This window comes from Homarus americanus, unplaced genomic scaffold, assembly GCF_018991925.1.
Source record: "Homarus americanus isolate GMGI-L3 unplaced genomic scaffold, GMGI_Hamer_2.0 scaffold19318, whole genome shotgun sequence".
NCBI classification, from domain to species: Eukaryota; Metazoa; Arthropoda; class Malacostraca; order Decapoda; family Nephropidae; genus Homarus; species Homarus americanus.
This window is the reverse complement of record NW_024732238.1, coordinates 7,326,343-7,338,386: the sequence shown is the minus strand read 5'-3', so window position 1 is coordinate 7,338,386 and position 12,044 is coordinate 7,326,343. Positions and strand designations below refer to the sequence as shown.

At 37.5% G+C, this 12,044-nt stretch overlaps 1 protein-coding gene across 2 annotated transcripts; it reads right to left on the bottom strand.

Annotated features, from left to right (window-relative positions):
* Positions 1-80: 80 nt before the first annotated feature.
* On the bottom strand, positions 81-11,793 carry LOC121868424 (protein PAT1 homolog 1-like). 2 transcript variants are annotated; one of them, XM_042369053.1, is made up of 10 exons: positions 11,701-11,793; positions 8,435-8,623; positions 7,626-8,036; positions 6,667-6,868; positions 6,074-6,539; positions 5,296-5,512; positions 4,680-4,952; positions 3,897-4,073; positions 2,910-3,161; positions 81-2,360 (listed from the first exon to the last, which is right to left on the bottom strand). In XM_042369053.1, the coding sequence occupies exons 1-10, from the start codon at positions 11,740-11,742 to the stop codon at positions 2,010-2,012; spliced, it is 2,580 nt and encodes an 859-aa protein (XP_042224987.1). In that variant the 5' UTR covers positions 11,743-11,793; the 3' UTR covers positions 81-2,009. The 2 variants fall into 2 exon arrangements, with proteins under 2 accessions (XP_042224987.1, XP_042224988.1); XM_042369054.1 differs by having other exon boundaries at positions 6,667-6,865.
* Positions 11,794-12,044: the final 251 nt, after the last annotated feature.

Below are 12,044 nucleotides of genomic sequence, written 5' to 3'. Positions count from 1 at the left end.
TCCCTTTATGTGGGTTAAAATTGCATGTTGCTCAAAAAAATTTACAATAAAAACATCAAAAGGAGAAAGAAAATAATTCATGCAGTTCCAATGGTGTGTATTTTAGAAAAAAAAAAAAAGTTTAGCAGTGGGCAAGGGGCAGTCTGTGTTGGAAGGCCATAAACAAATGTAGCCTGGGCTTAACCAATATCGCCCCACAGACCTCACAAAAACAAGCTTATTACAAACAACTTGTGTAACACCCTGCCCAAAAAACATAAAAATTATTTAGAGCCATATATAAAAATGTACATCAGATGTTTTAATTTATTTAACAAATTGAGGAGGGACTTGAGTTTGTCCAAAAATGTAAGTACACACTCTCGCTCTCTCTCTTTCTCTCTCTCACTCTCCCTGCATTTACAAATCCATCAGTAGCAAGTCATTGGAGTAGAATAGTCTCACTTTCATACTCATACCAAAAAGAAACTCTTATAAAACATGAATTAACTCTGATGCGTCTAGAGTGAAAAAAATTTCACATGAAATATCAACAACTGTCAGGAGAAATTAGCTTAAGGAAATAAAAGCAAAGTATAAACTTCTTTGATATACTGTGTATCACAGTAGCGTAACAGCCTTTTGAAGACCATGTACAAGTATACTGAACATAACACTGATTAGTGGGCTGATAAACTAACACCTCAGTTATTGTCACATGATAATAGCTGCTTCTCCAAGTGTGGCTAAGGCCAATAATTTTCTGGGTCCTGAACAGGTGGGATATGTCGGACACTACCAAACCCCAATTGGAAATAATAACATGTAAATGGAATAAAACCTGAATTTTCTAAGAATGATACTTATGTTACTTAAATTATGCAGGAATATTCTTATTTTACAGTATTCTTAAAAGACGGTAAGATAATCCTAGCAGTGCAATTTCCATAAATAATTAGATAATTCAGGTTCCATTACTTTTAAACAAAACTTATTCATGAGGAAGGTGCAGGAGTTTGAGGCCTAAGGGTTCAGTAGTGGCTTTCAGAACCAACCTATTCTAGATCTGGAAAAATCATTTGCCTATACATGTGGCTTTAGATTGTTTGGCTGTTTCCTAAACCTGTTATGACAACTGTCATCAATGCCTGCAGAGTATAGAAGCCATCTAATAACATTCAACACCAGATTACCAACCACTATTCTTGTGCTAAGTGATGCTTCAATCATTAGTGTGCTAAATGGAATACCACCACAACCCAACCTAACAAATTCCTTCCCACTAGTAGAAACATTTCTTCACACACCTCATTACTTGTCTCCCCAGTGGCGGTTACCATGATGAGCCAGGAAGGAGTATAAAACTAACAGGATTCACTGGTCACCATTAAAACTATTTCTAAACACCACACCTCTATGATCCACGACGATGCTGGCTCTTTAAAGTCTCCACGTAACGTAGTGACTCCCATACACATTCACTACTGCTAAATATCTTTATAATTCACATACAAACTCTGCTGGCAACCAGATGAACAATTTGCATAACATGTCACTCTGTTCTATCCTCTCTTCATACTGTAGGTATTTCTTACACAGCAAGACTATATTGGTTAGTGTTATGCAACTGTAAAACTATGGTCTAATGGTATATGAAACATTATAGCTTATGAGGATGTACTGTATATCAGAAGTGAGAAGAGAACTACTCTCAAAAGAAATCCTAGAGGTCTGCATATCCATCTACTGTATTGTGATTGTAGGTGGCCCACTCAATAGGCTGCTTTCTGATTAGTATTCTTAAAAACACTAATTCTTTGTTACTATTATAAAGTCAATATGTTTACAAAATAATTTAACTTTATTGTGGGCGTGTGTTATTTTGAACTTTTCTCAAAATCTTTCAAAAAACCGAAAACATTAGACCCCGAAACAAGTAAGATTGGAAACCCAAAGATCAGTTATTAAATACTGTAATTATCATTCAAACATAACCAAGTTTCCTTCTATCATCCTAATTGATTATAGGATTAAGACTTGACTGGACTCTGACTCCTTGGCTTTGTGTGTGTTGATTCCAGGAGCGCCATTTTGTCCTGGGCTAACTTGAGGAGTTTTGAGTCGGAACGAGTACATCTTGATAAGTGGTGGGCGGGACGATAAGGTGAGGCTGCTAGAGTAACAGAAGGAAGGGCTTGGGGTATCTCTGTAGTGGAGGTCTTACTGGCATCACTGGAAGTCTTGGATGTATTGTCTGCCGGGACATTAGCCAGCCCGTTGATGACCGCTACAAGGAGGTCTTGCCACACATCAGAGTCAACGAGCAGGGACTGTAAGTGCTCCCCTCGTACCATTAAAGCCATCACCATACTCACACCATACTGTTGATATAAAATACTGTCATACAGGGAGGAAAAATAGTCAAATTACTTATTTTCTAAGATTGTTGCCATACCATTGAAAAATTTAAATTGCCCAAAACCTAAAAAGTATTCAATGCACTAATTCCATCATAAGCATTGTTTTGCCAACAATAGCATTCATCCCTGAAAACTTAAAAACCAATACAGTATTGACCAATTCTTGTGATATTTCTCTTTGTTCAAACAGCAAATACAAGAAGCAATCCCTACAGCTCTCATTAGCCATGCAATTAAACTTCAGTCATTGTACAGGTAAAGATAATTTTTTTTATAGACAAAGACAGATACAGACAAACAGACATAGCAGCATAAATATCACCCAAAATCATTGTAATGAGGGGTAATAAAAGAAGTAGAGCTCAAAGGCTGTGTTGTGGGTTGGGTAGATGTCTGAAATCAAGAGCAACAAAAGCAACAAAAACTATTCCTTCACTGTTATTCCCTATTTCTTATGTGTCCTTCTAGTGTATGGTCTCTCCCTCTTACACAACAAGGCCCCATAATTACCTTATTATATAAAGCTGATATTAAATTTGTCTTGTGAGAACCTCCTCCTTGGGTGTTGAGAGCTGCAGCCAAGTCCAACAGGCGTTCATATGAGGAAGATGCGATCAAGCGGTCGGTGATTGGCCAAAAGAGAGCAAAGTGTTGATCGTGGACATCTTTCTTGGCGAGCAGCGGCATGTTCTGCAAGATGGTCAGCACCAACTTCTCATGCTCGCTCTCACCTAACCAAGTCACTAAGCGGCATAACAAACTCTGGAACATAAATGGTACTTAATATTCATATTCAAGTTTTATCTTTTATTCTAGAGAAGAAAAAATTTAATTTATATTTTGTTCTCTTTACCTTGATTATGTCTGTAGATTCTGATAAGAAATTAAGGAATACATTTCATTGTATCAAACAGTATGTATGTACAGACCTAACCTAACTTAACCTAATTTACTTTATCAGGTAACACAACAAACCTTACAACACAAATATTAAACTAAGATTATTTTATATCTTCATTATGGTTTGCAGGTTCTAAATACTGTACAGGTCTTTTAAGAATGTACAATTTACCCCATGAATGACCTAACCTCATCTAACTTACTTATGAGGCAGCATAACGCTATCTACCTCTAGCTAGACACGTTTCCTCCTCTTCACTTTCGTATGAGGCGGATTGAGGAAAACAGACTGGGGAAGGCAACCTGTAGCTGTACTATCTCAAACTTTTCTTTTATAATTGAGGGAAGCCAGAATCAAACAGCAACAAAAACACACTTCCTTCATTCACTCATTAAGTTTTTTCGTTGCCTAACATAGCCCAGCATCACCCACCTGTAATAAGACCAATCCAACAAACCACATGACAATATAAAACTCATCATTCACATTACCACACCATTGTTTCCTAGAGTGTTCATCCTCCCCCTTCTAAAGCAACCCTTCATTCTGTCCTTAAGCCTCCAATGTATAGATACAGACATAAAAGACTTACTTACCTTGCCTTTTCTGATACAAAGTAGTTGCACAAGTCGCTCTGGTGCTGCCGTTACACTGTCCCAAAGTTTGGAAGCTTGCTGACGTGACTTCGACTTAAAGAGATCGCGCGTTGGGCAATCTGGTAAATGACGAATTTTGCGCTCCAAGTCATCGAGCTCCATCATTACGTTGAACAGCTGTAAAGAACGACTTATAATCAAGCCTTGGAGTAAATAATTCCTGATATAAATACTGTGGAGGATAGGAAAGTGTTTATGACCATACAAGGCTCTAGAGACATCCTACAACATTCTGTTTAAAATACAGTACATCAGTGCAAGAACACTAGATAACATGTCATATGGACCTTGTCCTCACCTAATAATTAGTTGGACCCTTAGGGATGGGGTCCAATAGAACTTGGCACTAATCCTGATAATTATGTTGGGACCCATATGACTACTCAATGTGCAAAGGTGATTATCGATTTTTTTAAAACTGGGTAGTATCTACTTTCATGCCTTTAGTGTGTTGAAGATACTACAGTATATAACAATCTCTGCTATATATGGTGAATAAACCATTATTATAGTAACCATATAATGGTACAGTACACTGTACAGTATCTATATTTTATAATATATTACTAAAAAATTTAACAAAATCTGTTATTGTTTCCTGAATACCCAACATTAGTACTGACACTTCGTTTTTACCCTACCACCACCATGCATTTACCTTTTACTGTATAGCTATACAAAAATGATGAAATTAAGTTTTAAGCCCTAACACTGCATATTTACCTTTTCTATGAAGAGAAGGAGATGTCTGTGTTTCCTCATTTCACGTTGCAGAGGCGTCGTAGGATGGGATGGGTCGAGATGTACAACTTGCAGATCAATAATTTTTCTCGGAGCATTAACACTTACTACCTGTAGTTTGCCTAACGAGTTTTCAAGTCGCGGAGGTTCATACTCCCGACCTCCATCCTTCCCACGATCAGGTAACAGCAACTGCAGACCATCAATCTCTATCACTTCCTCTTCTCTTTTGTGTTGCTGCTTAACACTGTACATCTAAAGAGGAACATAAAAAATATAAATAAATAAACAAATAAAAAGAACGCGGCAATATTTTTTATGAATTTTCCCAAGAGTCGTGGGATGGCAACTAATATGACTAGTGGCCAACTCAGCATAATACTGTAGTGTATTAACAAACAGGTACCAAAGATGGTTCCAAGAGAAATCAAAGATAGAGAAAAAGAGGGACTGATCCTGATATCCTTCACCATAACAAAGCCTGGGAAGAATAACTCATGAATATCTCAACCAAGATTTCGTGCTCTGGTTTGTCACCGTCACTTAATAAACAACCCCAGTGATCACAGACAACAGAGAAGTGACATTCACAACTCACCACATAGTAATAGTCATCCTGGTATGGACTTTCCGAGTGTAACTGCATGGCCTGGATATACTTGAGCCACCCTTTCTCTCTCGGGGTCATGAGGCCACAGTATTCATCTTGCTCCCGGATACGGTGCCATTCCTCCCACTCCGCTTCACTGTCCCGCCGGATTCGTCCTGGGTGTTGGGAATATTCTTCTCTGGTGTTGTTTATCCTATCATACTGGCTGGAAAAAAAGTATATACTTACTATAACAACTAAATTTAATACAGAGTCAGGACACTGTTTTCTATTTTACTGTATGTACAATGAAAGACAAAAGTCGTGTCATGAAATTTTGTGAAAACATATGCCGAAGGGCTAAACTTTTGGTGCGCTCTGTTTCACGGGTTATATTTAATCTTCGGACAAAACCGCGACACGACTTTTGTCTTTGATTGTACATTACGTTAAGATGAGAAGTAATTAATGATATCAGGTTGCAGTGTAAATTACAGATGTGGTGGACAGACAGGAGAAACACTGTTTAAAAACTCAATGAACTTTTATATAACAAAATTTCAAAAGCAGGCACCATAGGATTTTATAGCTGATGTCACCTATACTATAGATCTAACCTTGTCATATAGAATTTCCAAGAAGGTGCCACTGAATTTCTGAAGGGATGCCATTGATTTCTAAACTAATGTCACAAGATTTCCAAGCTAGTGTCACACGATTTCTAAGCTAGTGTCACAATTTCTAAGCTAGTGTCACACGATTTCTCAGGTAGTATGATACTACTTACCTTTTGCCCTGGTCGTAGCCACGATTCTGGTCATAAGGCCTTCTTTCATAGTTTCGACGATCGAAGTTATTGCCATTTCTACCTTGATCATATCCATTGTGGTTAAAGTACCGTCCCTCTGGGTTACGGTTGTTGTGATAATGATAGTTTTGTTGTTGTTGCTGCTGTTGTTGTTGTTGTTGTTGCTGCTGCTGCTGTTGCTGTTGTTGCTGCTGCTGATGGTGGTAATGGTTGTTGTGGTAGTTACTGTGATGGTGCTGGTGTTGGTGGTAACTACTACTATAACTATCATGACTTTGGTTGTTGTGTGGGTGACCATGTTGTTGCAAGAGATGTTGATTGTGTTGGTTGAAACCACTCTTGTTATTATTCCCAGGAAAGCTATTCATGAATCTTTGTTGCTGCTGCTGATGATATGGATGCTGTTGCTGATGTGGATATTGCTGCATAGGTCCCTGGAAGTTTCCTGTAAAATTAAGAAAAGAAAAAAAAATAAAGGTTATAGCAAAAAGTTGGTGACAGTGGAAATATATACAAAATCTAGTCTGTACACAAACAAGGGTCAACTCATACACATCTAATTGAAATTCTACCTTGATTAGGAAAGGGTCTCTGGAAGCGACGATTAAACTGGTTATGGTTGTTTGGTATCCCTCCAGTGAAGGACCCCTGTCTCTGAAGGTTGTAGGGTGTGGACTGCTGCAAGAGGCTGTTCAACCCCTGTTGCTGTTGGGTCTTGTTGGTGCCTGTATGTCGAGCCAATTCTCTTTCCAAGTCTTCTGCTCTCAGTGCCTGCTGAGAAAAATTAACCAAATTTTAACACCAGCTAATTTTAGCATGGAGCATAGCATTCAAGTGGATACAGTGCTCCTCTTTTGTTCTGGGGTCAATGATTCGATTCTCGGGCGCTCCCATTTCACCAAGCTGTAAATGGGTACCTAAGTTTAAAACTTGGTGAAGTGAAGGCAGTCAAGAGCAGTACAGTACCATCCATGCTGCCTCCTGTGTACCAAAGGCTTAATATACAGTGTTACACTGTCCCTAATAAACAGGTGTACCCATGGGACCCACTTTCATTTTCAACTTAAGCATTCACTCTTGACTCCAAAGAAACAGTACACAATAAATTAAAATAATATACTGCACTGGGTGTGTGAGTATATCAGAATTTTCCAGTTAACCCTCCAAAATTATATACTGGCCAGTCATGATCTAATTCATCTACATTTTCACATTCAGGGGCGCTTACCATTTTGCAATTACAGGTACAGACACATACAGGAACAATCATCAGATATTAAACAAATTTACAGTTCAAAATATTTGTGAATATATAATCTTCATTTTTGTCCATTCTTACATGTGTTTTTCTAATAGTGTTTAGGCCAAAACTTCTCAAGTTAATCCTCCTGGTAGCCTGTGTTCTGATATGGTGTTCCTTTTCACCAACACAGCCCCAATATTGCCATCTAGTTTATCCCTCCTGCTTCATATTGTACAACCCTATAACCCATCATTATACACTTGATTATTTATAATTTGGTCTGCTTACATTTATCTGCAGATTAAGAGATGACTGTGATCTTGCTTGTTGAATTTTCATCTCCTCCTCCAGTTCAGCTACAGTCTTGATGGTTGGAAGACCCAAAGCTGGAGGGATGCCAGACTGGGAGAGTCCAGGAATCTGCCCTAAAGCGTGACCCACACCATTAGACGGAGAGTGTTGAATAACTGGACGCAGTTTGTCCACACCGGGTGAGGGAGTCCATATGCTATTGGACGGAGAGCCTGGCAGATCGGGTCCCCCCAGCAAAGATGACCCTATGTGGGAGTGACTGGTGGGAACAGACTGGTATCCAATAATGTTGATTGGTGCACTGCTTTGGGCCAAGTTGCTGCCACCCTGCTTGTTGTATCTCCCAAGGCCCAAGTTCTGGAACTCCCCGACCAAACCTGCTTCATTCTAACAACCAGGAAAAATATTACTGTGATTAAGATTTACAAGAAATGAACACAAAATAGGGATTTGTAAACAAGATATTAAACACATTACCTATCCTTCTAAAATGTTTGTGCAGTTTCAAATTTTTTTATGAAAAACTGTTTGGGTTGATTTCACAATGAGCACTCACGGGTAGAGGACTAAACAATACATAAGAAAACAAAATTAACTAATTAATTGAACTTGAAAAGTTATGAAATCTGATTCAACCTACGAAGCAAGACGATTACCAATAGCTACTTTTATTACTACAGTAGGTATTCATAAAAAAATATTTGTCAAATTTTTCTTGCTGATGCCCAAGTGATAATGCAAAAAAAAAAAAAAAAAATTTAAATAAGCCAATGAAGGTAGCTCACCTCTTGTCTCAAGGCGTCGTGGAAATCCTGGTGTTTGTTACTTCTGCGTCCGGCTTCTGTGAGAGATGCCATCTGTTCATGGCACTCCTCCCAGTCCCCGTCCACAGCCGCTGAGCCGAAGGTTTCATCGTTGAGAGCATCATATTCCTCATCCTCGGTTAGCCCTACTTCCAGGGCTCCATCCTCAGGCTGTTGTGAGGTCACATTAATATGAATTCACTTCACATGGAGCTCACTGTACAGTACCAATAATGTTCCACACGCTTAATATTATATCTCCCTATCTTGTATTATTGGGTTTTGTGTTATTAATGTAAGTATTTTAATATTAAACTCTTACAGTACTGTACATGGTAATCAACACGTGTCTGTGCACACTTATGGATGTTTTCTGTGTGAATTTCACCCCAACCTGATGTTTTGGACAACCAGAAGATTAGCCCCCAAATTTATTTATCTTCGAGAATAACAACTCTAAATCTATCTCGGGAAAAAGGGTTAGGTTAGGTTTGTGTTAGGACAATTAATCTTAAAGTGAAATAAGCTGAGAGATTAATCTTCAATTAATCCTATTTTTTAATAAAAAAATCCTTGGCATTTAATTAATAAATAGTATTGAAATTACTTAAAAGTAGCAAAGTACTCATGACTTTTGACACCAATAAAATATCAGTGTCTGACTTTAGCAAGAATTAACAAGTGTGTTAAATACTGAAGTGTGGCATTACCCAGCTGTTCTGCCATAACTAGACATAGTTTGGGGATGTCTTACTCAAACTGCTGATGGTGCATAGCAATTGGACCCTTGCAGTTTGTTAATTTACAGTCATTATTTTCTTGTTCTAGTACCAGATTTGTATTCTAACCATTTTTAAAAAAGAAAAAGTAGCAATTAAATGGTATGGATCTGTACAGTAACTTCTCCACATTAACTATACAGTACATACATAAGGGTCATTGGGTTAATCAAATCTTGTCAAGTTCTCTCTTAACAGCTGAAAATTGAATGACTTCATAAACCCACCAACCTGGCCTAATTTACTGACAACATGATGAGTACAAATTCTCAGCCATAGTGAGAAAATATGACAACTTTAGTGTCCACAATGACATCTAACCTATGTCTGTACAGTCAGCCTAGGAAAATCTGCCACAGGGACCTGTATGATTACCCAGGGTGTAAGAAAATCGTTGGTTAAGATTCGTTTTAATGTCCCCACCAGTTTACTAATTATGTTATTTTTTTACAAATTGCCCGTAATATCCCACAATATTTTTTGGTCCAGTTCTAGGCATACCTCATCATTTCTAACAACTTTTCTTAGTAACGTTTCCATTGCAATTGATTAGTTTTCGAGAAAATCAAATTAATTTGTTTGGGTCATCAAATAGTTTCCAAGTCCAGTGTTGATGTTACCCAAGTCCTCAGAGAGCTCCTGTGTGTTTGTATGTTGTTACGAGTCTACAATACACAAGAATGTCGGGCTCGTTCAAAAAACATCTATAACCATTGGAAAAACGTAAGTTTCATGTCCAAAACCATCATGGGCAACTTATAAAATTTACCCTTTAAATAACAGAAATCTTCAATCTTATTTCTAAATATTATTTGTTTCTATAATGAGAAATAATGTACACTGTAATTCTACACAGGAAAATTGCAAACAGGAGACAAAAGGCGGAATTGTAAGGCGTTTTCGATGCACGGAATAGCTAACGCGTTAGCTATTCTGTATGAGCAGACACTGCTTTTGATTTGTGCACATGACACTTTAGCGAACACCTCCATGAGGCGTTAGCCTTTTGCAGGGCCCGAGCGGCACAAATAGCTAACAACCAATCAACGATTTCTCCCGGTGAAAATAACGCGGATCATGGCCGCTTATGGAGACTATTTTGATTAATATTGAAGAGTTATGGGCATTTAAGGCAATAAAAAACACTGTGATATAATAATCAAAATAATTCTCTATGCAGTAGTATATTGGACAGGACCTAAAACAAAGCCTAAGGCATGAAAGAATTGAAAAGGATTGTGCCTAGTTGAAACCTGTTTAGGCTCCGCCCCTTTTACGTGGGTACTATCCGATTTCATTAGACGTTGGTGACTTTTGTGTAAAAATATTGATAATTACTCAAATATGATTAAAACTTTAATATTACTCGTAAAATACTTTGGATAAGGGAGAAAAATTTATTACCAAAAATTAAGACATAACGAACCTGAAATTCGTCATATTGCATGTTTATGTATGCGAACAGCTGTAAACAATGTAGCAGCGAGACGAGAGGTATGTAGTGTGGTTTAAAGCTCCCACCATGGAGTTCAGACCACCAACCTTCACAACGGGCCCAATTTTTTGTGTTATTCTTATTTATTATTGACAGATTGACTTTTTTCCCTTTTTGTCTTTCTTTCCATAATTTTCTATATATTTTCTTCACTATTTCTTTCCGTATTGTGTCTTAATAACAGTTCTTATAATTTTATTGTTTTCTGAAGACTTGTACGACAGTTATTCCCAAGACGCAGTGAAATGTTGTATTTTTTAATGGCAGTCCGGGAAAGCTAACGCGTTAGCTATTCCGTGCATCTTAAAACGCCTATATATTATGGTTGTGAAAAAACACTCAAGACATTTTGGATATGTTGAATACATATCTGCCTCATACACTAATTCACATAAATAACTTTTTGTAAATTCATTTTACATATTTTCAAAACGATTCTCATAAATAAAACCATGGTGAGGAACACTTTGCTTTGTGATTAATAATGTATTCAGTTCTATTGTCATCCTCTCCACCCACTGTCAGTTTACTAATGCCATTACATGTCATTCGAAAGGACATCCTGCCGATCCATTCACTAATCCTCTTAACTGACGTAACAGGGAAAAATAGTGTTACTTTGTTTAGCAACATTAACGTCATAATCTGACCTTCGATCACACCCCCAGGCACCTCTGGCATTATACATACACGCCTCTTAACACTTATTACTTTTGAACACACTTAACCCACGGGAGGATAATGTCCTCCAATCCTCCATACAACATTAGGAACTAGTATATCAATGTTAGAAGAAAAAATATGCAGTTGCAGGTGCAATAATGTACACCAATACAGATTGAGATTTTTCGGTCCCACTGCTTCGTTATCCCTTTCAATTCTCCTTAATAGTCGAGAAATATCTGGTTATGTCCTACAGAATATTTAGCTAAACTACTTAAGAACACTTGATTGAACTTTCAGGTGACTCTCACCGGGATCGAAGCGTCAAATTCGAAGAAATTGTCGGAATCCATAGCACTTTCTCCAATACCGGGTCATGGTTTCCATCACCGACGAGTTCCAATGTTTTTCCGAGGCTTCAGTGCGACTCCACTCTTTATCACAATATTAATAGTTATTATTTTTAAAATGTAATTCCTTATTTACTCAAATATATTTATTGCATTGAAAATAATCTAAAAGATGAACTTAATTTTTACTAGAATATATTATTGAAAAATCAAATTTTATAAGATTGTTGGTCTTAAAGGTGAGTAATAAACTAGAGCATTGGATTGTTTTACCCAATGGTGAAGTGTCTATAAATAAGGATTCA